The sequence below is a fragment of the Fringilla coelebs genome (assembly GCF_963513975.1).
Source record: "Fringilla coelebs genome assembly, chromosome: Z".
NCBI lineage: Eukaryota > Metazoa > Chordata > Aves > Passeriformes > Fringillidae > Fringilla > Fringilla coelebs.
The window spans coordinates 83,140,238-83,167,022 of record NC_140031.1 but is presented as its reverse complement, the minus strand read 5'-3'; the positions used below and the strand labels follow the sequence as shown (position 1 = coordinate 83,167,022).

The 26,785-nt window shown below is 43.4% G+C and overlaps 1 protein-coding gene across 1 annotated transcript in view; it reads left to right on the top strand.

Moving 5' to 3' along the window:
- Positions 1-26,785, top strand: part of MSH3 (mutS homolog 3) — a 90,948-nt gene that overhangs the window by 37,127 nt on the left and 27,036 nt on the right. The window contains exons 11-15 of the mRNA XM_084225980.1: positions 3,633-3,717; positions 4,295-4,404; positions 14,413-14,545; positions 21,481-21,668; positions 24,147-24,315. Coding sequence (XP_084082106.1) covers positions 3,633-3,717; positions 4,295-4,404; positions 14,413-14,545; positions 21,481-21,668; positions 24,147-24,315 — 685 coding nt within the window. The remainder of the gene's footprint in view (positions 1-3,632; positions 3,718-4,294; positions 4,405-14,412; positions 14,546-21,480; positions 21,669-24,146; positions 24,316-26,785) is intronic.

Sequence of the window (26,785 nt, the reverse complement as noted above, 5' to 3'; positions counted from 1 at the left end):
TACCTTTACACACAGAGAGACCTTTATTAAAGGCTTTTGTCAAGAAGTTAATACACATGTAGGAGAGGTTTTCAAGCACATTTGAGTACCCAGTTTTGTTAGAAAAAATCATCAGCAGCATGGCAGTTGCTGAGGAAATGTGTAGTGGTGTGTTTCAATTTTACCTGTGTTTTCCAGCATGTTGGATATGGAGGAGAGAGATTTTGTAGATAGTGGTTTGTGAGGTTTGAACAGTGATGAACTTCAAGAAATGCAGAAAACAAAACAAAAAGGGATTCAGATCAAAAGTTCTAGCCCTGTGGAAATGCTCACTACTGAGTTTGAACCTGATTAATTAAACACAAAACATAGTCTTGGGCTTGACATCCTTTGTTACACATATTGTGGTAAATGTCTTTGGTATGGAACCTAAAGAAAACTAGTGCTTCTGAAAAATTGAGAGACTTGTTTTTACTTCTTAAAGCTTTCAGGGATTCCTGCATTTCTTGTTTGTGGAAGTTAATTTAGTGGTTTATTCACTGCTAGGGATCTCAAAGACATAGACCCTGGAGCTTTGTAAAAGGTAATTGAGCAAAGAAAATCTTCTGCTTTCAGGGTGCCTTGCGGCTTCACTCAGAAACATTAGAGATTTGGAAAATTAAAGTAGTTGAAAGTTCCTGATCTAAATAACATGCATTCACTTAGGCTGAGATACCGAGTATGAAATTACATGTATTATCTCCTGTGGAGAAAATAAGGAACACAGCACATTAAAACCACCATCCACTGCAAGCTTCCCGAGAGGCAAAATCACAGAATCCCAGACTGGTTGGGATGAGAAGGGACTTTCAGTTTTCTCCTGTGCCACCCCTGCCGTGGCAGGGACACCTTCCATTGTCCCCCAGTGTCCAGCCTGGCCTGGGACACTGCCAGGGATCCAGGGGCAGCCCCACTGCTCTGGGCACCCTGTGCCAGGGCTGCCCACCCTGCCAGGGAACAATTCCTTCATGAAACTGAGTCTCTCCTACCTTAGTTTAAACCTGTTCCCCCTTGTCCTAACTGCCTGTGTAGAAAGTTGCTGTAGTCTTTTTTATAAACCCCTTAAGTACTGAAAAAATGACACAGATGATTCAGTTTCTCCAGTTACAATAATAACTGAAGTCTGGAGATGTGCTGAAGCAGAACAGTAACCTTTTCATACTCATCATCGTGTGGTCCTGCTCTGAAAAAGTAATTTTGTGGGCAGGAACCTCATTCTCATGAGCGTTCCCTGTAAGATTCCTAAATCTCCCTGGAAGCTTCTGTTTGTTTACTCTTCTCCTTCCTCTAAGCCCAGAGATGACTTGACCCTGCCTTGCCAGGCTCCTGCTATGGACTTCCCAGCTGTTTCCATTGCTTTCCACTGGGTTTTGTGCTGCTGGGGTGCTCAGGGAGTTGCAGGGCTGTGCTGTGAAGCTGGGGTCACAGAGTCACCTGCAGGAGGAGTTTTGGCCTCGTGGTGCTGTCCAGGTGATTTCTGGAAGGTCAGCAGTGCAGGAGGGCTGGCAGCAGCACACCAGCGTTTCACACCAGGCTGGTGTGAGACCTCTGCTGCAAAACCAGCCCTGCCCTAATGGTTACCTACAACCTTCTCCTGCCATTTGGTCTCTAAATACCTTATAAAGAATTTTTTCACATTTTTATCAAGTTGGGATCCCAAGCTGAAGGAAGATGAGTGGGTGGAAGCAAAACATGTTCTGTGCTGTGACATGTGGAATTGTTGGTTGGGCATATCCTGCAGTTGATCTTGGCTGTTACTCATGTACTCTAAACTCTCAATTACCACCATTAATAGCAGGGTGAAGTAACTCAGATAAAGAAAACACCTGGGTAATGTAAGACACACATAATTTATGCTGTGAAAACAACTTCAGCTTGTCTGATCTGAAAGAACTGTAAATACACGGTGACAGAAGAGTAAATCCACTGTGCAGTGGCACAGAGTGAGTTGTCTCCAGGCACTGCTGAGCAGCCCTGCCGTGCACAGAGTGTGTCCTGTGCTAGCTGCTCTAAAGCCAGGAGAGCTGTGGCAGCACCAGAACCAGAAAAACCCACAGTCCTGAGGCTCTGATGTGACAGGGAGACCCAGGAGCATCCTCTTGGCTTTGGAGAGCAGGTGGGAGGGCTTGGCTCTCACCCAGCTGGGCTGGAGCAGTGGCACATTGGAACTGCCTTGGTCCTGGGTGCAGAAAGGTGCTTTTGGAGCAGCAGATGGGATTTGTTTTTTCATGCAGGGAGCGGGAGCCAGGCAGAAATCATTCCTAATTAATTTTTGTCAGCATCAGCAGTTGTGACTGAGGATAATAGAAGTATTGTTTTGCTGCTTACAATATTGTATAATTTGGAAAGTGTTGTTGGTTTTGCCTCCAGTGTTTTCTTGCTGGTCAACTTCCTTGGTTTCTGAAATAGCACACAAAGCAGAATAATTGTGACTATGGGTACAGTTCTGAGTCAGCTGTACTTCCAAGCTGTCATTAAACTTCTTGAGGGCCCTCAGTTGAATCTGCTTTTTTTACAATTCTGTGGAAAATACTTCTAATTTGACCCATTATTTAGGAAAAAATTTGGTAGCAGGCCCAAGCACCTGCATATGACATAAATATATAAGATTAGTCTCTGAATATTTCATATTTCTGAAAGTTTTGGTTCTGTTCTTGTTTTTAGCGTAGCAGCAATGCAGCTGTGTGTCTAACAGGAAAAGGTAGAGCATTCAAGTACTTTTCCAGAGGGTTTAAAATTGAATGCGCCGAAAAACTTTTTGTGGGTCAAAAAAGTCAAGAAAACTGTTTGAAATCTTTCCCAGCAAGTGGTTCTGCTTAGTCTAGGAGAGCAAAGAGTGTCCTAGATTCTGTGCAAAGGGCAGTCAGCAGGATGATTAACCCAGACAATCATGACTTGGTTTGTCAGAAGCGTTTAGTGAGGATATTGCACTTCACAGTCCTGACTGCTGCGTGTGTGCCTGAGACTGAAATGATTGTCAGGCCTAATGTGACTGCACAGCTAATACCAGTATTTTATAAATGGGGACTCTAAAGCAACACAGCCTTTGGGTCGGCCTCATCCAGTTCTGCTAGGGAGTATCAAATAGTCAAGTAATTTTGGTCATGGTTATTTCATATTGAAACAAAATCAAATAGTTTCAGTCTCCCCTATTTCTGTTTTCCTTAATTGCACTTGCAAGCTGTTTAAATTTGCAGTAGTTATAAAAAGAAATATGTATTTTGATACAATATTTTGATGATGAGTTGTGGTAAAAATTTGTTCCATTCTTGAAGTATTAATTGGTAGTCCTGTCATTGCTAAATTGTAAACTAAATAAATTAACCACTTAGTGGAAAAGGGTTAGATAAGAGGAGGGCTGGATTTTATTCAGAGCTTTGTCAGAGTCATTGTAGGAAATGGGGAAGGCAATCTGAAATTTTATTTTCCCAAGCAGAAAGTTAAAAGAAGTTACTAGTGTTCAGTTCTTTATTTGAAGAGATTTTAATTTCTTGCTTGACTTTTAAAAATTTATTTGTGAAGCTGTTGCGTTCTCTAATGTGAGAAACCTGAGCGTTTCAGTGTTCTTCCCATGCCCAAAATTAAGATAAAATATCTGAAATTCCTCTCCCCAGCAATTTCAAACGGTTGTCCAGTGAAACAGAATACATGACAATTAATGGGACAACAATGAAAAATCTTGAAATTTTACAGAATCAGGTAAGGACAAATGTAACATTTTTAATAAATGCTGAGATTTTCAACGGCTGTTTGACATACTTTTCCCAATGAAGTTCATCAGGTTTGCAAATTTGATCCATAAGTCTTAAATTATTTTAAATGGAATCAGACTGAAGGGAGATAATATTTTCAGAAGCATCAATGAAGTTAATCTGTACTAGCTTTTAGTATGAGTTAGGAACTGTTCTGCATTTGACTAACAAAGAACTTTCCTGAAGTTTAATTTCTTCAGCAACTGCAGTTGAGTGATGTCTGCAGTAGGGCTTGTTATTGTGCTCCTGCTCAGAGCTTTATGCACAGACTTATTTTAACTGTTTGGTTTGTCCTGGTCATTTCCTAAAAACCATTTTCTAGCCACAGGAAAAACATACTTAAGGATTTTACAGCTCCTGGAGGTTCTTCATGTAAGGCATTGTTGATGAATAAAATCGATAATGAATGTACAGTTGCCATATCCTAAAGCCCAAACACTGCATGTTTTGAATAATGTGAAGATCCTCCCACTGCAAAACTGACAGACCAGGTAAAAAGAATGACGTTATTGTCATTATTTCAGACTGACATGAAAACAAAAGGAAGCCTGCTCTGGGTGCTGGATCACACTAAAACTCCGTTTGGACGTCGAAGGTTGAAGAAATGGGTGACCCAGCCCCTGCTGAAGCTGAGGTGAGTGGTGCCTTGTGCTGACCCTCTGCTTTCTGGCTGTGACACTGGGAATGCCCTGGGAATTTGTTTGTCCAGAACACCTGAGATGCACAGCAGAGTCTGCACAGCAAATGGCACATTGGCAGTGATGGGTGTTATATTGGGGTTTGCTGGAGTTACACCGCTCTGTTGGGCTCAGATAAATAGTCATGGGTTTGGACCAAGTTAGAAATTCCTCTGCAGGAATCAGAGTGGGCACCATTCTGATTCTGTACCCTTTTTCAGGCCGTGAATGAGGATGGCCTGGGACTGGAGGTTGTTTTGTTCCTAAACTTGCCAATGAATGTTGGATGTCTTCCTTGCTTCACGAGTATTTACATCCCTAATGTGTTTAATTTCTTCTGAGGTAGCTGTGGCTGCCTTTGCTACCCCTGTATACGATGTATTGCACAGGAGAGGGTTCTTTTTTATTAATCCTGAAAGGTGGTGATTATTTGGCCACTCCAGTCTTTGGACCTGTGCTTTAGAAATGCTGTGTTTTGTAGCAGCACTATGCTGGTGCTCACTTGTCTCAGTTTTGAAATGGACTCCATCTTTTCTGATTTCTCTTGGCAGACTCGATTTGAGTGTTGTGGTTGAATGTGTGGTGAATAGCAGTGCTGAGTCCATGGGCTGCCCACAGTTTGCCCACAGTTTGAGTTTTTGGATCATTCATTTGGATGTCTGCTTCCTGAGCATTGTCAATGTAGAGTTCACTGAAGCTGTCACTCTGTTCCCTTCACTTGTAGCGTACAGCAGACATTTTGACTTGGTTATCCACAGTATTTTTCCCCTCTGTTTTACTGTTGAAAATAAATTAGGCAGTTTTAATGGTCATTACTTTTTTTGACAGGTTTAAATAGTGAGATATACCATTGTTTTAATTAGCATCTTGCTGTTGTTGGTAATTTACAACTGTTTCTTCAGAAGCATTTTTTTCCCTGACTAAATCTAGTATGTTAAAGCACTGTACTTCTTCAGCATCACTGCTTAATTTTCTTATTTGCCTTTTTCTAATAAGTTAATTTCAGTGGCCCTTTTTTTTTTAAATTCTTCTGATAATAGCTTTCGTGTGTCTTTCCCACTTTCAGAGGCTTTTGATGTAACCATCCTAAACAGCATGGGAGTTAACCAGGGCATTGTGTCATGAAAAGCATTTAGGTGGAATTTCAGGGCTGCTTTGCAGGGATAAATGTAAATAAATCAGTTTATTTCCCTCCCTGCCCTGGAGACATGCCGGGTGTGTGTGTGCAGCTGTCAGTGGAGGGAGCCAGAGCACTGAGGATGGCCCTGGGCAGGAGCTGGCTGGGCTCCTCCGGGGCTGGCCACGCCGAGTGAGTGACCACGCCGAGTGAGTGACCACGCCCGTGGGGCAGCAGCTCAGGCTCCCCTCCACAGCAAAATGGAGCTCTTCCTCCTGCCCAGCACTGCAGGCAGAAACTGCTTCCCCAGCACTTGAAGCCCTCCTTGTTGATTTAGTTTAACTTCTGCCTTGCCTCAGTGCAGAACCAGCCTCACAGGGTCGTGGTTTTGTTTCCTCCTCGTACCCCTCTCTCCTTCCTCCTTCTGGAGGGCGATGCTTGGCATTTTCAGGCTGCTGTGGCTGGAGGTGATGGTGCTTCTCAGTACTACTTGAGGCTAAAAAAGCTGTTTTGCTCTGTGTACTTCTCCCTTTCTAACTCTCAAGTTGTAATTTTACATAGTTAGTGCATCAGGCATCTGGCAATATTGTTCCCAGTAATGCACACAAATGCACTCAGAGAACATTCCGTAATTGCAATTCACCTGTGCCTCCTGGAGTGACATTCTCAGAGGAAGTAAGGCTCCTGTACTGCATCTTTTCCAGTCAGTGAGTAGGTGTATCAAGAAGTGAGAGGGTGTAATTACTGCTTTATGCCTTAGAGTTGAAAATCACTTGGGATGATGACTAAATTTCCTGTGAAGGAACCATACATTAGGGTGAATAAAGATGAAATGTGTACAGACTCATTTGGCCAAACTTGAAGATACTCTGTAAATCATCAGTGATGCAATACATGTAGAGACAAGATGTATACATTTGGGAAAAAAAAGAAATGGCAGAAAAAAGGTTTAACCAAGAGGTGTGTAGTGTCCTCAGTTACTCACCTGGGTACACAAAGATAATGAGATAAGCTCTCAGAACTTGGGCCTGTAAGCCAAAGCTTGGAATTAAACACAGGTTTTGATCTGAGACCTTGGAAAAGCCTCCCCAACTCAGGTGCTAGGAGTGAGAATGTGCATTTATAGTTTAATGCAGGGACATGTTAAACAAAGTGAAGGAAAGTTTACAGTTTTAGAGTTTAAGATACAGAAAAAATAAAAGTAGTTACAGAGGTAAACAAGGAGTTTAGATTGCAGTGCTGTAGGTTTGTGTGCCATAACAGGAGTGGCTCAGAAAACTTACACTGTAGCATGGGTCCATAAGACAAAATATTTAAGGATTGGTTCAAAAACATAAATATCCTTGTTGTCAGTGTTTTGTTGGTCAATAAATCCTTAAAAGGCCTTGTAACTAAGGGTCCTGTGACCTTTGAGCTATGCAGTGAAGATGTGAGCTGAACCCACCCTTCCTGTCTATGTAAAAGATAAGAAAAATAAACCACATCATCATAAACAATTCAAAGATTCCATCTCAAAATCTTTCCAAAATTCCCACAAGTGAATTATCACAGTGCCGCAGTTACAAATAATTTCTTTCCTAATGGGAAACAGAGCTCCTGAGGCTGATGTCAAAGTCACTGCTTCTTCAGTACCTACATGAGGAGGAGGAAAATAAGGTTCACATGGGGCTGGCTGAGCAAACCTGGCTCTGGCTTTAATCTCTTGTTGTATTGTTTATTTTGGAGGTTGTCCTGTACAGACACTGCCCTGCACGTGACCAGTCTGAAGCCTGACCTCTGCAGAATCTGAACTTCCCTGTCTCTGTGTTATCCATGGCTGCCCATTGCCTCCCTCCTTCCCTTCCAGAATCTCCTTTACCTTTCCCTTCCTCAGGTGTCAGGAGTGCTGATTGCCCATCTGCAGTGCAAAAAGACAAATAAGCAAATAAACACTGCATGCTTTCCCTGGCTGGGCATTAACTTGTGTCTGTACCTTGCTCAGCTGTTGATCCTTGCACAATTCCTTGGAAATCTGCTTTTTGGATTTATCAAGCGCACAGCCTTGTCAAGGTTGGCTGGAGTTGGACAAGGAGTTCAGAACTGGAGAAGGGATTTCTGGTGCCAGGGAGGAGGGAGGGACCTTGCTGTGGACCTGGGGAGAGCCTGGCTGTGCTTGGCCTCTGCTGCAAAGTGCCTCCTTTGAGTTTAAAGGATTTCCAGAGCAGAATTTTAAAAGCTTAGGGATGTGTGTGAGATAAACTGGAAGGCTGTTTGGTAGGAGCATACCACTCTGCACAGTAATCTCTCTCTTTGGGGTGTTGCCTACAGATCTTTGAGGGTTTTTGTGTTTGAGGTAGTTTAAGCAGACTGAGTGACCCACAAGTGCCTGGATTGTTTTTCTTTAGTATTCTTTTGTCTCTGTTGGATTTTTGATGTTACATATGATGTGCCTGCATTTATCTGTAGCCAAGATCACCTGATCTTTTTTTAGTTAAAGCTGATGTTTAAGGAAGGAGAAAAGGAGTAAATTGTCTAAAAAGGAGAAAATTGTATCTGTTTAGACAGTTGCCAAAAACATGTCAACCTTTGTCTTGTGCTTCATAAAATTTTAATTACCTCTCAAGAGCTGTATTTTCATTTTCTCCCTGGGATTCAGCATACTTTGTCCCCTGTTTCTTCCAGTTCTGGATGAGGTGATGCTTTCATAATACTGAAGGCTTGTAGGATGGTATTGATAATTACTGTTAGTCTGAATATGCTTTGTCCACAGGAGCTCAGAATGACTGTCAGTGTAGCAAATTCAGAACTGCAGAGTTCAGGACTACAGACAGTTCCTTAGCTGCTCCTGAAGAAGAGGAAGTGTAAATTCGCATTACTAATGCAACATGACTTGCTTGGAGGATATATACTGTAGAACTGGGAAGAGAGGGTCCCTTTACAGTGAGATTGGCAATGATTTGTGTTTTGTAATATTAAATAATGTCTTGTTCTGCATTATCTCAATTTGAATGTATTGAGTGCTGCTTTATTTATACTTCTGTACACAAAGTATTATTCTAAAGGAAAGTCATTCAAGTTTGACTTTGTCCTTGTTCTTCTCATTAAAATATCAGGGCAGTAAAACAAAGTGTCTAAATGTCCTTGTCCCATCTTATTTCACACTGTAACTGGTTCCCATTTGATACCATCTTCATCCAGAGCAGGATTAGAAGAATTTTTTTTTTTCCCCAGCAGTTATTTGTGAATAAAATCCACTGATCCTACAGCAGGGCTAAATTTTCCTCCTAAGAATAACAGTTTTATAGAATCAGTGCCAGTATAAAATGCACAAATGCAGGTTACAGCATATGCCTGAGATCTCAAAATTGTTGTAGGAAAGAAAAAGATTGCAGCATCATCACTTATATTGATTCATTTTTGCTTAGCTGTGTTTTGGTCCCTTTGCTGTGTCTAATTCCTTGTAAATGGAGCAATCAGGCATTCATTCATGTTGGCTAAAGTAGCTAATTGTTCCCTTTTTAGGCACAAATAGCTGAAATACGTTGTGTATGAACATAAACAAAAGTGTTTGATTGCCATTTGCATATTTTGGACGTTCTTTCAACAGATGTGAAGCTAAAGTTTAGGGTGCTTGTGTACTGCTGCTCAGTATTTCAGATCCATTCAGGGAGATTGTCCTCTCCTGTTGGACCTCTCTGGAGAGGCAGGAGACATCAGGAGTTTTGGGAGTAAAATACTTAAAAAACAATGAATGGATGCAGGAGGATGCTTAATTTTTCTAGGTTTCACTTAGATATCACTGCACTGTTTACAACTACCCTTGTTTGTACTATTTCATTGGTGCTAATGGATAAAATTCCAGCAGTCACACCAAAATTTAACAAAATCATCCCATAGCTGAGCCAGTTTCTAGCTCAGCCAGCACTTGGGCAAAAAGGCAGAGGTTAAGGGGGTATCCCAGAGCACCCAGGATGGGCAGGGGCTCGAGGTGAGGGGAAGGACAGAGGTCGGGGGTCCACAGAAGGGCACAAATCTTCATTAGTAATTAGTAATCTTCATTAGTAATCTTCATTACACGCTGGGCAGGGAAATTGGTCTGTGAGTCCTGAGTGGGATGGGCACACAGCAGTGGGCTTGACCAGAGTGGAGAGAGAGGGGGAGAGGAGGAAGGGCAGAGAGGGGTCCCTGGCTCAGTTCCCATGCAGCTGGGGGTGTCACACCTGGCCCCCCTGCCTGCAGGGACCTGTTCATGGTGGCACCTCCTGCCTTGCAGAGGAGCTCCTGGCTCTCTGTGCCAAGCAGGCAGGGCAGGCAGGCTGTTCAGACCTGAATGGAGAAGGCTCCAGGGCTGCTGCTCCCTGACCCTGCTGCTGTGCTCTGCTGGTCTCCAGCAGGCTCAGCACGGATGCTGGTCCTGGAAAAGGGCATCCCTGCCCCTGCTCCAGCCTCAGCAGCCTTGGCTGGCACTGCCACAGCCTTGGCTGGCCCTGCAGCCTGTGCCTCTCGGTGCTGGGGACTTCATCCCCTGGCCCCCGGGCCTGGACCTGCTTGTTCTTTGGAAGTGTCAGGAAAATCAACCCACAAACACCAGAGGTTTGTGTCCCAAAAGGAGACAGAGGAGCCCTTTGACTTTATTCCAGTCAAGGCAGAGGCCATGGGGCATCCCCTGGGGTCTCTCACAGTTTTGGAGGATGCAGCCTCCTTTTTATCCCAATTTCCAGCCACATTCCCCTTCTCTCTTTCCCCATTTCTGAGGGACTTGAGAGGTTCAGACTTCCCAGAGCACCTGATCCCAGAGATTCCCCTCTAATGTACAACCCTCCCTTTTCATGTTTAATTCTGGTGGAATTTAGGGGTTTTTCTTCCCCATTGTTTCTTTCATCTTTCAATGTCTAATTTCATTGATCGGCCAACCTACAGTTCATTTGTAAAGGCAAATCTCTTTTTCCATTCATGATTCAGTGGGATCCTTCCCATTGTTTCTTCCTCTCCCAGTGCTGGTTTTACCCACCAGCAGACCCACAGCTGGTCTGGAAAGACAAACCCCCTGTTCCTCTCCGAAAGACACCCTGAGTTTATGGACTGCACAGTGGCAATTCTGCCTGGGCTTTGGTGGCATTACTGCCTGTCATGAAAGGGAGTGGTCTCAAGCAGGGGACACTGTACCATTTAACGTGGTCTTTAACCTAATCAGCTCATCCAGAGTCTTCTTTTGTCAGCCTGGTCTGAGGGGAGGTAGGGAAAAGCCCCTTAATACATAAGTGAGTAATTTAAATGATACATTTTCATTCCTACACTGCTGCAGTTAGGAGGCTGTTAGGCTTTGATTTAGATGCCATAGTCCATGGAAAGTAATGGTTGTTGTTTCATACCCTTAATTATAGTTTTTTAAGGGGTTGAATTCCTGTGACTGACAGTTCTGCACATCACTGGTGTCCTAGAATGGATTTAATAAAATAATTGTATACACTGTTCTTGAATTATGTCCTTGGCATGATGAATGAATTCCTACTGTGTGCATTTAGCATAGGTTAAGAGATTTCTGACAAATTTATATTTCTCTATCTTGTATTTAAATAATACCTTACACGAATGAAAATGTCCTTAGTTCTTATATAGCAGTTACATTATCAATTTCACTTTCTTTAAATGTAAAGATATATTGTCACATCTAAAAATGCCAGGTTTGTGTTGCTGCAGGAGGGACCAGCAGATCTCTGTTACCACACCAGCAATCCTGTTTAGGCTGCTCAGATGTTAATTCAGTGCAGTGCTTTTGTGTCTGCAGCCTTCTGCTTTGTCAAAATAATTTTTAGTTCAGGATTCAAACATCTTCTTCGCATTTTCTAATTTTTTGTATTGTTCACTATTTGGCAGCAGAATAATGTAGGGGAGTATCTGATTATTTCACTTCAAGTAGTTTTTTTAAATGACTGCAATAACAATTCTGCAGTTAGATTTTGTTATGTTTAAATACACTGAAAAGTGATTTTAGTATTGTATTAATGCTGCTATTCTTAGATGGAGGGTATGGCAGAAGTAAGAGTATTGCTTTTAGTCAACTGAATTATGTTACATTATTCCACAGAAGATTGCTTGGAAAATTGGATAAAGCTCAGATTGCTGACATGGTTTATACAGATGAGAAAGAACAGGCTAATACTGCACCTAAATGCAGCATTAAGCAGTAGCCAGTTCAGCTGGCTGTTGGGTTTCTTTGCATGATGTTAGATCCAGGTTTTCTGGTGCTGGAATTCTTTTCCAGACCATGAAGAGATTGGCAGCCCCAGACTGTGCAGTGCAGAACAAATTCCTTCTGAGATGGCTTAGCAGCTGATCAGTGCAAGACATATATTTATACGCTGGCACTCAATAAAATGTTTGTTGATTTAAATATTTGTATTTTAAATATCTAAATATTTGACCTTTAAAGGCATACTTTGAAATTCATCGCCTGTTTTATGGTATCTCGTCCCAGTCCTTCCTTCCTGATGGGTATGTGGTGTTTTAGACAATTCCTAGCTGTACTTTCTGAATTTTGAGATAGAAATCCCACTAGGTTTTCTTTACAGGTGGAAAAAAATTGGGTCACTTGGTACTGATTGCCATTTTCCTGACCCTTTCTTATTTGTGGGATTAAAGCAGGAAACCTGTATGGATGCTTAGTTTTAGATTACTGGAGCTCCCCTAACACAGCCATATGTGAGGATGATTAAAGTGCAGATTAAGCTTTGGAGGGAGGAGTTTTTCAAATATCTGCATCTATTTAACATATTACTACTGCCAGTTTCCAGCTGGCCACATAGTAATAGTGCTGTTTAAATTAAATAAGAGAGTTCTGCTGCTTACAGTGCCTTTAATAGTGAAAAAAAGAGGTTTTTATGTTCTTCAAGGTACATGTGTGTATGTTTTAACAGTTCAGTACTCCCTCCTGTGGAGGAGAGGTGTTCCAGGGTTTCATGTAGAGCACACATCAGTAATGCTCCATGAAAATGGGGTTGTGGGTGTGACACTGACCCCTCAGAACGTCACTGCAGTGTCACCACGATATTTTCTGGAACATCCTCTTTGCCCAGGATCTTCTCCTGGGAGGCTGAGAGGCATCAGAAAAGAATGAAAACAATAATTATCTGATTGCCTCAGAATGTGGCTGAGGATGGTTTACCAACAGGTGCATGTTTGACTGGCTCCATGTGAGTTGATTTTAATTAATGACCAATCCCCATCAGCTGTGTCGGGCTCTCTGAGTCAGTCACCAGCTTTCATTATCATTCTTTTCCAGCCTTCTGATGTCTCCTTTCTCTTTCTTTAGTATAGTTGTAGTATATAATTTCTTTTAATACAATATCATGCAATAATAAATCAGCCTTCTGAGAACATACAGTCAGATTCTCATCTCTCCCCTCGTCCTGGGGGCCCTCACAGCAGCACAGTGTGGCTGTTTGGTGGCATTGTGTGCTCAGGGTGTTCTGTGGCTCTGCAGTCAGCCACTGGCAGAGCACACAATGCCACACAATGCCACAATGCCACACAATGCCACAGTGCTCTGCCACTGCTGTCAGCCCTGCTCGGGTTCCTCCTGTGGCCCTGCTGCCTGTGGGAGCTGCTTCCACAGGAACGGGGGAGATTTGTAAAATGTGCTGTTAGACTTGTGTGTAGCTGAGAGCACACCCAGGCATGATTTCCCCTTTCACATGAAGTGCAATAAAATTTCAAGGACTCTTGGACTCAGCTGTCCTCGGGGCCAGAGGCCTCTGACTGCTGGGCTGGTGTAATGTCTGCAGCCTCTGGAGGTGCCTGATTTCTTTGATTTCCTCATGGACACTAATTATGAGCAGCCACACTGGCAACTGGCCTGAAACCTCTGCAGTAAAAGCCACAGGCAAGGCAGGTAGTCTTCCAAAAATGTTAAATTTTGCTTGCATTCTTAGTTGCAATGCCTCTGTGCTGGCTGAGCCCTGAGCATCTCGCTGGTCCCTGAGGAGGTGGGCTGGGCTGCCTTTGCACACACTGGTCTGGGATGTGGAGTGTGTGCATCAAAGGACTGATTTCTCCCCAAACTGCCTGGGGGGGTGGGCTTTGGGTACAGCCACTGAGCCCCACTCTCAGCACTTCCCTGAGAAGCAGCAGGAAGGCAGTTTGGTTGCACAGAAAGCAGAAATGGAGTTACCTCTGCAATCTGCAGCCAGTCCAGGGGTGTCTTGGAAGGATACAGAGGAGACTCTGAAAACTTGGGTGAAACTTGGTGATAGTTGTCCATTTCTGCAGCCCTTTGCTTTTTACAAAATGATTGTAAGGAACCTGCCAAGAGCTATGGAATCACCTCTTCTCCTTAAAAAAGGGTTTCCTCACTTCAGGAGGATGTTTCTGTGACTTCAGTCCCAAAATAGGGAGATAAATGTCACAGGTTTTAGCAAAACAAAAGGTAGAAAAACCAGTGCAGTGTTGATCCAGGTAATTAGCAGTCACTGGTCAGGAGCAGACAGGGGCAGTCTGGTGAGGGGTGAAGGGTGGTACTTGGGGTGCAGTGTGAGCTCAACCCCTGTGCCCACCCTCTGCTCCTGCTGTACATGTGGGGTGCAATATTCAGGGTTTCAGTGTTGCTGCCAGCAGGAACACGTGCAGAATTGGGCACTGAGGTGTGTCTTGTGAGCACTGACAGGGCAGAGCGAGCACATGGCCAGGATCTGGCTTGCATTTGGAATGAAATCCCAAAATCTCTGCATTCCTCAATTCTTCTGCTACTTGTGAGGCATTAGTCAAAGACCAAAACAAAACAACCCAAAACAAACCTCAGGAAGATGTTCACTGCCTCCCCCTTCCCCTCAGAAAAACACAAGTTTTAATTATTGATCTCCTTCTTTTGCAGTGAAATAAATGCCCGGCTGGATGCTGTGTCTGAAATTCTGCTGTCAGAATCCAGCGTGTTTGGTCAGATTCAAAATCTTCTCTGTAAGCTGCCAGATTTAGAGAGAGGCCTCTGCAGTGTTTTCCACAAGAAGGTACACCCATCATTACACTAATTTATTGTTTTCTGAACAACATCATTCTGTCTCAGTGTGCCTCCACTGGGTTTGCATGTTTGTTTAGAAATGTTTTCTACTTAGCAGGACTGAGGCTGACCTATTAAAGGGATGTGGGTTTATAAAAATCAGATGTGGTGAAATCTTGCTTTGTGATCAGTGATGTGCTGATAGGAGAAATGTCTGGGTAGGGTATTGAAGCACATGCTTTGGACTGCTGATGCTGGCAGGCAAACATGTGCAGTACTCATGATTTAGTGTTTGGATTCAGGAAGAAGGGCTGCTGCAATAGACCCTTCTGCCTTGAGTTGTTGCTTGCCTGTAAACCAAAGCTTTGCATTCCACATGCTGCTCTAAAATCACAGGTGCAAGTGGAACCACTTGGCTGCTGCTAGCCTGTTTGCAAGTGAATGTGGGTTTGCTTATAAATTCTCCAGTTTGGACCTCAGGTCCACATTTTAATAGGAATCACTGATGGGAGATGAGACACTGACAATTCTTAGTTGAAGCAGATTAATGTGCCAATGGCACTTGTGGAGTACTTCATGTTCTTTTATTTCACTGCTCTACTTAGAGGTTTTGACAGGTTTTTTTTAGTAAAGGAATAGGTGGGTAGAATGAGAGCAAAGTTGAAGTTTTTTGGAGGGTACAGCATAATGTTCTCCTGTGTTTGAAAATCTGAAACCCAGTTTTTATACAATTTCTCAAGCCCTGCAATGCTTGGCTCTTAGAAGGGCTTGTGTGTTTCAGGGAACAGATAGAGAAGTCCAGCCATAAGGAAAGTTGTGAAAAGAGGAGTATGCACCACTTTACCCATCCTCTGAAGTGTACCACATTCACATGATAAAATTATTGGGTTTCTTTGTCCAAACAACGGCCCAGGAATTAGATAATTCACTTTTTAATGGTTTAACTCATTTCGGGAGTACACAGTACTGTTTCTAGGAATATATCTGCGTTTCACAATATCCTGGAACTGCTCTGCTGCTGCCCTGTGGGATTTTTGCTTTGGTTTGTTTGGTTTTATTTTCTGTATGTACTTATTTCTTCAGATGTCCCTCCCTGCTGTAGAGCTGCTAGCCTTTCTCAGCCTTCAGCTCACTTTTAGGTGGAGTCATGCAGGAACCCTGGATTTTCCTGTGGTTTTTGGGATGAGGTGACAGTGCAGATTGTCTGAACAGCAGCCACTGCAGCATGAAGATGTGTTCAGTGAGTCAGATGTTGGAAAGAAGCCGCAGGAGGGGAGAAATGCTCCAGCAGACTCCCTAAAAGGGTAAATGAGGGGGGAAGGCTCTAAGCACACACTTCTGATGTGATGGATTTGCTTCCCCTGGTAAAAGCCTGGGCTGTGCAGAGCACTCTGGAGAGCACCTGAAGCACTGAGTAAGTGCTGAAGACCTGTAGGACTTGGAGGAGATGGCAGTGTCCCTGAGAGACAGGGTCTGTTTCCAGTAAAGAATCAAAAGCAAACTCTGGGGAGCTGATTCTGAAGCACAGCTGGTGAGCATGGAGCCTGAAGAGAGCTCCCAGCAAAGCAGATTGCATGTTCAAGAGCGTGGAGTGAGTGGGTTTCATGGATTTCTTTGTGCTCCCCCCCAGTGGGTGCTGCCATTTCAGTTCCTACTACAGAACCCTTTCCAGCTCTGTTAATTCCAGATGTGCATGTCCCACGTGCTCACAGTGAGGGTCAGTGCCATTCCATTCCATGAAGGGATCCCAGTGGAACACTCTCATGGCTTCACTGAAGGAATGTGCTTGTTACTCAGTGTTAGCTGCAGGAAAAATGGGTGAATGTGACAAGCATTGCGTCCTCCAGACCCTTCATACTTCAGTGAAGTCGTTCTCTGAGGAGCTGTGCTGTACAAGGGGACTCTGAAGTGTACAGAGATGGCTGAGGTCTCAGTCATTTTAAGCATTCTTGGGAATATTTTTTACATTCGGGTCAGCCCCTGCAGGAATTGTATTGTGCAAAGGCTGTGCACCAGAAACCTCTGGAGAAGACAGAAGGAAATGAAGGCAGAACAATGGTCTGCAAGGCAAAGCATCCTGATGGGAGCTCTTGTGGTCAAGGACATCACTGTCTCTTCTCCTGGTCTGAATTACTCCTATTTTTTTTTTTTTTTTTTTGAAAGCCTGCTAATGAGTCATATCTGATAGCATAATTCAGGCTGGGAATTGTTAACCTGGCCCTTCTCAAGGTCCCATTGCCTCAAACCACCAAACCCAGAACCACCAAACCACCAGAATCAAACCACTGTATGTGGCTTAGCCCAGGTACAACCCCTCTGGGATTAGATCAGTGTTTTTGCAGTGGGGTTAGGTGTTACCCTGGGGGTCCCAGTTCAGCTGTGATTCTGTCCCTGAGGGAGTGGTTAGGGAGGCAGGAGCAGTGTTGCAGTTGACATGCAGAGAGGATTGCTCCACAAGGACTGGTTGGTGTTCTCAGTGTGTGCAGGTCCAGCCCCTGACACCTCAGCAGGCAGGAATGCTCCCCACTCCCCACTTTGCTCTCTGTGGGAGCAGAAGGGTGGCTGGAGGTGGAGTGGGTGAGCAGGTCTGGGCAGCACTCAGAAGCTGGCTGCAGAGGAACCTCAGACAGGGAATTTGGAATTTTGGCGTTGAGTTTTGTCTCAGCAGTGCCTGGTGCAGAATCACCTTGGTGGCAGAGCTGGTGCTTGGGGGGGAATCATCAAATCACCCAGCAGAATTTGCACCACAGGCATTTCCTTCTGTCAGCAGGGGGAAATAGAAATGGCAGCACCCTCCCTTTTTTAAAGGGGAGACTTTTATTGCCTTGGAGTGTGGCAAAGGAGGGTCAGTGACCCATGTTTGAGCAGGTTTTACAACCACTACAGAGTAAACATGCCATTTGCACTTTTAGAAATGTGTCCTGCAGGGACAACCTGATGTTTCTTGCTGTTTTCTTGCCCGTGTTTTCAGTGTGTTTCAGAAGATAAATATTTACCCAGGCTCAACCCATAAATGTTTATCTTATTTGTACCCTTCCCTCAATAAACACTTTTTTTTTCAACCAAAGCACAATCACCGAAGGAATTATCATAACAATTGGCCATTAGATGTACAAAACAGATTAAAGGGGAGCTGTTTACCTAAGGAGGAAGAGCAATAATCAAACCTTACTGTGGTATTTTCAGGGTCCCCCGTGGCAGGAAGGAAAGATGAATCTGACTCCATGTTCTTAGAAGGCTAATGTATTATTATATTATATCATATCATATCATATCATATCATATCATATCATATCATATTAATCTATACTAAACTATACTATAGAATAGAGAGAGGATACTTACAGAAGGCTTAACAGGATACTAATGAAAAACTCATGACTCTCCAGAGTCCAACACAGATAGACTGCGATTGGTCATTAAGTTAAAACAATTCACCAGAATCCAATGAAACAATCACATGTTGGATAAATAACCTCCAACCACATTCCAAAGCAGCAAAACACGGGAGAAGCAATCAGATAATTGCTTTTACTTGTATGAAATGAATACCTGTTACATATGCCCAGGAAGTTAGTTACTATTGGTATACTATTAGTGAATATATTTCAAATACATGTTCCCCATACAATAATCCTATGACTCCAGCTCACATATACCTTGAATTTTTACTTTTTTTTTTCTTACTATGGTCATATCATGCACTTCTTGCTTATACTACACTTTTAATCTTTTAAAGAGTCTGCATCACAGATATTTTTAGGTTTGCAATGCTAAATGCTGATTTGAGCAAACTGTTCCCCGTTAAGCTGATTAATATGAAGTCATAATAAGGGGACTTAATAATCTTAAAATTAAATACCTCATTTCTCCCAAACCAAAGTCTGCTCCCTATGCTACAGAGATAAAGGTGGGAATTACAATTTGAAAGGAGTGATAAATGTATGTTGCATTTAGACACTCTTATTTTTTTTTAATTTGAAATGCTTTTAACTAAAAGTGGTTAGTGGCTGCTGGCCGTGGGTCTCTGTTGGAAACAATTTCAGTAACGCAAACAGGGCTGAATTGCTGTCAGTGTTAGATCTCTGTGATCTTTTCTGCATCCATTTTCAGGACAGTTTGATAAACTGCTGGTTGAAGCTATTGTTTGGCATCTCTGTCAGCTCTGAGGTTATTCCTCCAGCGCCAGAGAAGTTGTGGCTATCATTGCTGTCCTCTCAAGAGTAGGCTTCAAAAATAGCACTGGATCAGCTTGTGAGAGTCTTCTGTGTGTGAGTGCAAGACTGTTAATCCTGCTTCATGTCAACAATTTTTACTGTATTTTAAAAGCTTCTAATTTATAACACAGTGTGTATCTTTGTGAGGTTACCTTGGATTTGAATGGAATCAGTCCCCCTGTAATGGTGCCCAGATTGTCAGAGTTATTTGAATGTGTCTGTTCCAAGTTACCTGTTTGCTTAGTGCATGATTTCTGCAGGGGAGACACCAAATTCTACATGCAGTGTTCCTGGCATGGAGTGAGGGGGAACAGGAGCACTGAAAAAGCACTGAAAAGGGTGCTTTTCACCCCATTCTGGGGACGCTGTTCAGCAGGGCTGTTTGCAGTAAAGCACAGTGAATTTCCCTTTCCCCACGGGTCTGTACCCACAGACCAAGCGGGTTTTCACTCCTTAGGTCACCCTTACAGTGTCCTGTGGGCCATCAGAGCTGCAGTGAGGAACTTGAGAGTGTTTATTAACCATCTCCTGACAAACCTCATGACTTTTAAGAGTTGTTTGAGGTGCCCTGAAATGCAGCTTTCTCCTCTGAGTGAAGCCTGAGCTTCAGCAGCCTCCCCAGCCTTTGTTTAATTTTGTTATAAGGTAGAGGCAGTAAGGCCCAGATTATCAGAAAGGTGATGATAAATTGCAGCCAGTGCAGAGGAAACCCAAAGTTTTCATGAGACAGAATAATGGATCACTTAAGAAGCAAGACTAAAAGACCTTTTTTTTTGGTTAAATTGATGATTAAGGGAGAACAGAAAGCTTAGAGGTATTTGAAGGGTCTTAACAAAGAAACAGTGCAGTTACTGTAATACAAAGGAATACAACTGGAGATATTTGGAATAATTTAATGGAAAGGAAAATTGTGCTGTCTGATAACACTTTTACATGATGATCATTGTTGCATTATGGGTTAGTGGTAAGCACAGCAATATATAGGCCTGAGAACAGGCAAAAAGAAAATAACACAGCAAAACTGTAGCATTTGCAGGGAAACCTCCTTATGGGTATCCTCTGTTCCACAGAGTACAGTGGTTCTGTAAAATAGATGAGCTCAGGTTATCCAGAAATATTCAGGGTGCAGTGTCTGTGGCCCTCCTGAATTCCTAACCGTGGTTAAATTGCATTTTGGCTGATACTTGATTTTGCATTTGGGTACAGACATTCCTTGGGAATAACTGCAGTGTAATAAATGAGAGAATTGCCTTAGTTCTTGCATTTGAGTGTGGGAAGGAAGAAAAAGAAAAATATACTTTAGGGATGAAATTGAAAAGATGACAAAAGAAAATTGTAGATGTGTTCTATGAAACAGTGATTCACTGCCTCTTCTGTGAGCAGTGTTGTGCTGGTCACCATACAGTCCTGTGCAGAAATTAAATGCTGGATTGCTGTGTAGAAGAGAAAAAAAAAAGTTGAAACAGTAAGATATGGCAGACAAAGAATATTATACATCTTAGTGCCTTCCTTGCATCCCCAGGTGAGGAAAATAAACTGGTTTTCTTTCAGTGTTGTCTCTTGACTGATGGGAGAATGTCAGAAGGCTAAAGGACGAATGTTTATACAGATCAGTAAAATATGAAAAAATACCAGCACAATTATTGATGGACAACCTTTTTCAACCTTCCTGAGGCTGGAATGTCCTGGGAGTGTGGCTGAGTTCAGCGAGGTTTGGGAGCCCTGGTGTCCCCAGGGCTGGGTGTCCCCAGGGCTGGGTGTCCCCAGGGCTGGGTGTCGCTGTGCTGTGCAGCTGAGGTGCAGCACAAGGGCAAACCCAGGGAGTAGTGCAGAGCCAGCTCTGCCCCTCGGGGGCATTGGCAGTGTGAGGAGGGGTGGGCACTACCCAAAGAGCCCTTCTGAGCAGGAGCTGCATGTGACAAACTGTGCTGGCACGGGGAGCATCCAGCGCCCAGCCGCAGAGTGCTTGAGCCGCACCTGGGGCAGCACGGGTGGCTCTGCAGGGACTGGGGGCTCCTGCTGGAGCTGGTGCTGCAGGTGAGAAGGAAGCTGCTTCAGGGAGGCAGCGTGCTCCTGCCCTGGGGGTGTCACACCCTCTGGGTGACACAGACCAGGCTCTGGCAGGGCTGGGTGTGCTTGGGGATGTTCCCTGCGGCAGGATGCCCTGGATGGGTACCTGGACCAGGTGGGAGAATCTGCCCTTGTGCTGAGGAGAGGATGAGGAGTGGGCTGCTGTGTCCCCTGCCCCTGCTCAGGCATGGCTGGCAAAGCCCAAGCTGTCAGTAGCTTCAAGCACTTAAAACAAAGTGCTGGGTTTCTCTTTTTCTGTGTTTCTGCTTCTCCGCCCTGTGTTCTTGTTCCCAGTCTCTCCCTGTCTGTGCCTGACCTTGCCTTTCAATCCCTGCCCTGCCAGGGCAGCCATGTGGGCAAGATGTGGTGCTCCTGACATCACCCAACCAGATTTTTTTCTGTTTGTATTGCCCCTTTTCCTGCCTTTGTGTGCATATCGACAGGAACGCTGGAGATCAGCTCGGGACAAAATCCTGAGGACAAGGGTTGGGACAACTGGTGTGGTTAATTACGTGCCCTAATTAGTGGGGCAAGATGGTGCAGCTTTGTTACTGTCCATACATTTTGTTTGCATGCTGTCACATTTTGAAAAGGCAGCAGACCCTGTTAGTGAAAATGCAATGCACTGTAATGATTCAGACATTCCTTGCCTTCCCAGTGCTCTACCCAGGAGTTCTTCTTGATAGTCAGCACCCTGTCTCGTCTGGATTTGGAAATTCAAGCTTTTGTCCCAGTCATACAATCCCATGTGAGATCTCCTCTGCTAAAAGATGCACTGTTGGAAATCCCAGACCTTCTCTCCCCAGTAAAACAGTACTTAAAGATCCTTAATGAAGAAGCAGCCAAGTAAGTAGAGAAAATAACATGATTCTTCTGTGCCTCATAGCCTTTCTGAGTAAATATGTTCTGTTATGCAAATTATGCCTCTTGGTTTAATACACCTCAGTTTTATATTTTATTTCATATTTCTGTGGATGCAGTTCCTTTTAGTTAAAGCAGAGGTTGTTGTTACCTATGGCTTACATTCCTGTTGTAAAGTTAAACTAGGTGAAGCAGTATGTCTGCCTCTGAATGAGGCTGAATGAGTTTTTGGAAGTTTCTCACTTGTTTTGGGTGATGAATTTGCAGGAAAATACATTTTGCATTATGTTAATTGGTTTACCAGCTTTCTAATTAGTTTTTTTTAAGGGAAGCTCTTTATTTTTGAAGAGAGGCTTGACCTTCAGCAGAGGGGCAGCTCTGCTGTCAGCAATATGCCTTCCACTGTTTTCCTGAGAATTCATCAAAGCTGTCTGCACTTTTTTTCTTATTTATGTCCATTGTTGGTCCATGAGGAAAAAAAGACAGAGGAAGAAGATGATAGGTTGGAGTGAATATCCATTATATTGGAGAATATCTCTGAATAATTTGCTGTGCACTGTTTGTTCTGAAGCACTGCTGCCTCCACTGTCATCCCTGGAATCTTTGCTGAGGTTGGGGCAGAAAGTTTAGTGTGTTGTTATATGGGGGCAGCATAGTCCTAACTGTTACATTGAGAACAGACAAAAAAAAATCCACTTTATTTATAAAACCTTTTATCTTTTCCAAACTGAGAGTGAGAAATAAATCTGAGAATTGAAGCCTAGAATTTTATTTTCTTTGCTTCTGATTTAGAGGTGGACCCAAGGAGTATAAATTTAGAAGTTGAGAGGGGCAGAAGGATTTCCTCTGCCCAATGGCAAGGTGGGATTATGAGATTTCTGCTGATGCCTGGTGCCCAATTATAGTTGTGACAGTTTGTGCCAAAACAGACTGCATCTAAATTATACCAGCTAAATTATACCAGATTTAGTGTAGGTAGTTTCAAAACATGGGGTGTTTTCTTCTGTGACTGTACTAACAATGGCTAGAATAGTATACAAGATATAAATGATCTGTAGAATGGATATACTGTATTTACATTTATTCAGAATGATTAAGCCAACTTACTTTCTGGCCTTTATATATCTCAGATGTATGTGGTGGTATTATTTTTACTCAAAAACATTTCTTTCATCAAAATCTTGGCTTCTACTCACATCCATCCATGCACACACACACACTTGAGCACAGACTGCATCGCCTGTTATTTTTGTTATGAGGTGTGGATAAAACCCTGTAATTGTTCTGAAAAGTATCCCTTTCTCCAGGCTCTGGGTTTTTTTAAGCAGGGAGATTGAGATTTTGGGATTTGTGTTTTTGAAACTGTCGAGGTTACAGTTTTTTGTAGGCTTCACACAGGAGTGACAGTCTTCACAATCGGCTGCTGGCTACTAGGCATCTTTTTTTGTTGCCTTGCATTCCCATGGAAACTAGTCTAATTAGCACGAAATCGTTTCTAAAAATTAGTATTGTACTTTAAAATGGCATCTTCACTGTCACTTATGTAATCCCAGTGAGGAAGGAGTGCACAGCCAAAGCTCAGCTCTGTGCTACCTGCCTTGCCACTGGCTCCAGCTGTAGCTCCATTTGCAGGCCAAGGGGCAGTGGAGTAAGTAGAATATTAGATTTTTTTATTACTTTCATGTTGTAATACTTTCAGTTGGCTAATTACGTGCTCTCCACATATTAGTTTTCAAAGCAATTATATAATTAACTTGCAGGCTCTAAAATGCAAAGTTATATTGCAATTAACTTAGGGCTGATCACAGTGCTTTTGTATTGTTTGCCTGATACTTACTAGGGTAAGTTAAATTTTTTTGTTATTTTTGTTGACAGCTATATTTTTAATTGCTAGTTCAGCTTCCCAGTTTTAACCATTTGAATGGCATTGCTTGTTTCAGGTTTCAATCCTGACCTGAGCTACTGCTGCCAAAACAGTTCTGTCATTTTTTCTGGCACTGAAATTAGAAAGGGGCATTGTTTTGCATGTGCTTACAAGTATTCTGGGTAATCTTTTCTGGACAAAAGAAGGAAGCTGCTCTGGGAAAGTACTGATGGCATTTCACTTCGATGAGGGCCTTGAGGGGGGGATTTTTCCATGCAATCCTTACAGAAATGTGCCCAAATTTGGCCAGATTCTAAACATGTTGGAAGCCTGTGTTCATGTTATGCAGAAATACCTGAGGTTCACCTTTCACTGCACAGGTGCTCTGTGTGCAGAGTGCCTTTCTGCCCCTGTTGGGAGCACAGCAGCATTCAGTAAAAATGGGCTCTGCTAGGACCAAGCACCAGAAAATCTGTACTCAGAAGGGATTGAGCTAATGCTCCAACAAACACAAGTAACAAAATAAGGATGCCGTGGGTAGAACTGAGGTACATCTCATTTCTTTTACCATTATTTTACCTTGCATTTCCTACGGGTAGGACTGGAGATAAAACACAGCTCTTCAAGGACCTGACGGACTTCCCTGCCATCCGAAAGAAAAAGGAGGAGATCCAGGATGTGCTTTCTAAAATCCAATTGCATCTGCCAGATATTCGTAAACAGATTAAGAACCCTTCTGCAGAGTATGTTGCGGTTTCGGGTCAAGAGGTACTGTGGGGTTTATTATGTATGACTGTACCCATCCTTGCCTAGAAAATAGCTTAAAAGTGGGACCTAGCTGGAACTCTATTCACTGAGTGTGCTGCTTCATGAGGGCATTTGACTATAATCTTTTGTACAACTTTGAAGAGCAGCTTTCTTGCCGTGTGACTCCTTTATTTGTTAAGTCAATCACTTCAGTGACTTAAATAATAGAAGCACATTAGTGCAGTTGAATTTGGTTCAGTAATGCTTTGCTTTTCTGTCTGCGTAAAAACATATACTTCCAAGGTTAATTGTATGGCTGTTAGGCACTGGAATACTCTCAGAGAGCCAGGAAGCACAGCATTTGGTTAATTTGAAGAATGGTGAAAGGATTTCTGAGTACTGAGTCAGACTGTAATTTGAAAGATGGGAGAGAAGAGGGAACAGTTTTAAAGAGTGATAAGTGTTGTTTTAGTTCCAATTCTCGGAAATGGTGTTCTGGACTGGAACTTTTCCTCGTGGATGCTGCACAAGTGTGGGCAGGATGTGATCCAGCGAGCTGAGAGGTTCTGTGGTGAAAACCAGAGACAGCAGACCCTGCCACGTTTGTGGGGAAACTGAAAGGAGCAGTCTGGTAGTACTGCTCAGTGTTGTCCTCTGGAACTGAGAGTAGGAAGCTGGGAAAAACTCTGAAACAGAAAATTGGGGAAAGAAAGGAGTTAGGAAACAGAATGAGAGGTGTGAGCAGAAGAGAGGTGTGGGCGAGGACAGGGAGGGAGGGGGCTGGAATTGGCCTGTGGGGCACTTTGGAAGCTGAAAAAGATCCAAAAGACACAGGAGGGAGGAAATAGACACTGCTGAAAATGAGGGAAGGGATGAATTAGAGACAGCAGCCTTTGATAAAGACCTGAAGTTGGTTGTTCCTGTTGAGGGTGAAGCTGAGAACAGGAAACACCGCCCAGGAGTCAGGTGGGCTGTCAGCACAGAGGCTGAAATCCAAAGGAAAAGTGGACAAGTGTGTTTGAGTATTGTCTGAGGCAGGGAAGAGCAGGACCTGAAAGGTTTCTCTCGGGGAAGCTGGGTTAATAGCTGCCATCTGTGTGAAGTAAAGGAAATGAGAGGAACTGATCAAAGAGAAGAGAGCATCTGAGAAGGTACTGAAAAGTGGTTCCAGAGGCAGCAGTCACTGCACACATCTCAGAGAGGAGGCCTTTGCAGCAGGCAAAAACCTCTGCAGACAGAGATATGTCTGGGTGCCTTGATGAAAGGAGCTGCAGAGGCTGGGTATTGCTCTTATTTCATGACATCTGGTGTGAGTGTCCAACAGACACCAAAAGAGGCAGCACAGACAGGTCAGGGAGTATGGTCAGTGAGGAAAAGAGATGCCAGAGGAATGGAAGTAATGGAAACAAAGTTGTATTGGAGGAATAGAACACACAACTAGAACAGGAATTTATTTGATTTGAGCTCTTTCTTCCTCAGATCTGTATGTTTTATTCCTCCTGTGTTCTTGTAGTGCCCTGATAGATGTGAAATTCAAATGCTCCTTCACAACAGAGAAATACCTTGGAAGTGCTTTGGGTGAATTAAGAGTTAGTGCACCCTGTCCTTGCTCTATTCCTGTGTTAGGATTGTTATCCTTGTTTGTTCTTGGGGATGGCTGCTGCCTCCTCTGGAAGTTTCTATCTAAATCCCATTAGCCACAATGGAGAAGTTTTGCCAGACATGGCTCTTGTGGCTTTCCGTAAATGTGGTCGGGTTCTGTGTTAACCTAATCTCTGCAGGAAATCTGTTTTCCGGCTGGATTCTGTGACGTGAGACTGCCTCAGCTCCCTGACACCCAGGACCTCAGGCTATTGTTACAGAGATAGCTGACATGAATCATTGGAACAAACACGTAGATCTCGGCGCACTGAGCACCCTGGCTCTGCTGGGGCTGGTCCCTGTGCCTCCCTGTCTGACCCCAGCCCACTCAAACCTGCAGCAGAGCTCTGCAGGTGCACCAGGGTGGTCTGTGTCATAACCCCAGCCTCTTCTGGGGAGAGGAGAACATTCCCTTCTGGGCTGCTCCTGCTCTTCAGGCTGAGCATGGTTTTCTATTGTATTTGCAGGGAATGCCCGACAAAAGAAGGAATGATGAATCTGACTCCATGTTCTCAGAAGGCTAATTTGTTACTTTATATTACTATATTATACTAAAGAATACAATGCTAATTATACTAAAGAATGCTGAAAGGATACTTACTGAAGGCTAAAAGATAATAATGAAAACTCCTGACTCTCTCCAGAGTCTGACACAGCCTGGCCCTGACTGCCCAAAGAGTGAAAACAGCTCACAGCAGAATGCAGTGGAGCAATCACCTGTGGGTGAACAATCTCCAAACACATTCCACATGAGCACAGCACAGGAGATGCAGATGAGATAAGAATTGTTTTCCTTTTCTCTGAGGCTCCTCAGCTTCCCAGGAGAAAAATCCTGGGCAAAGGGATTTTT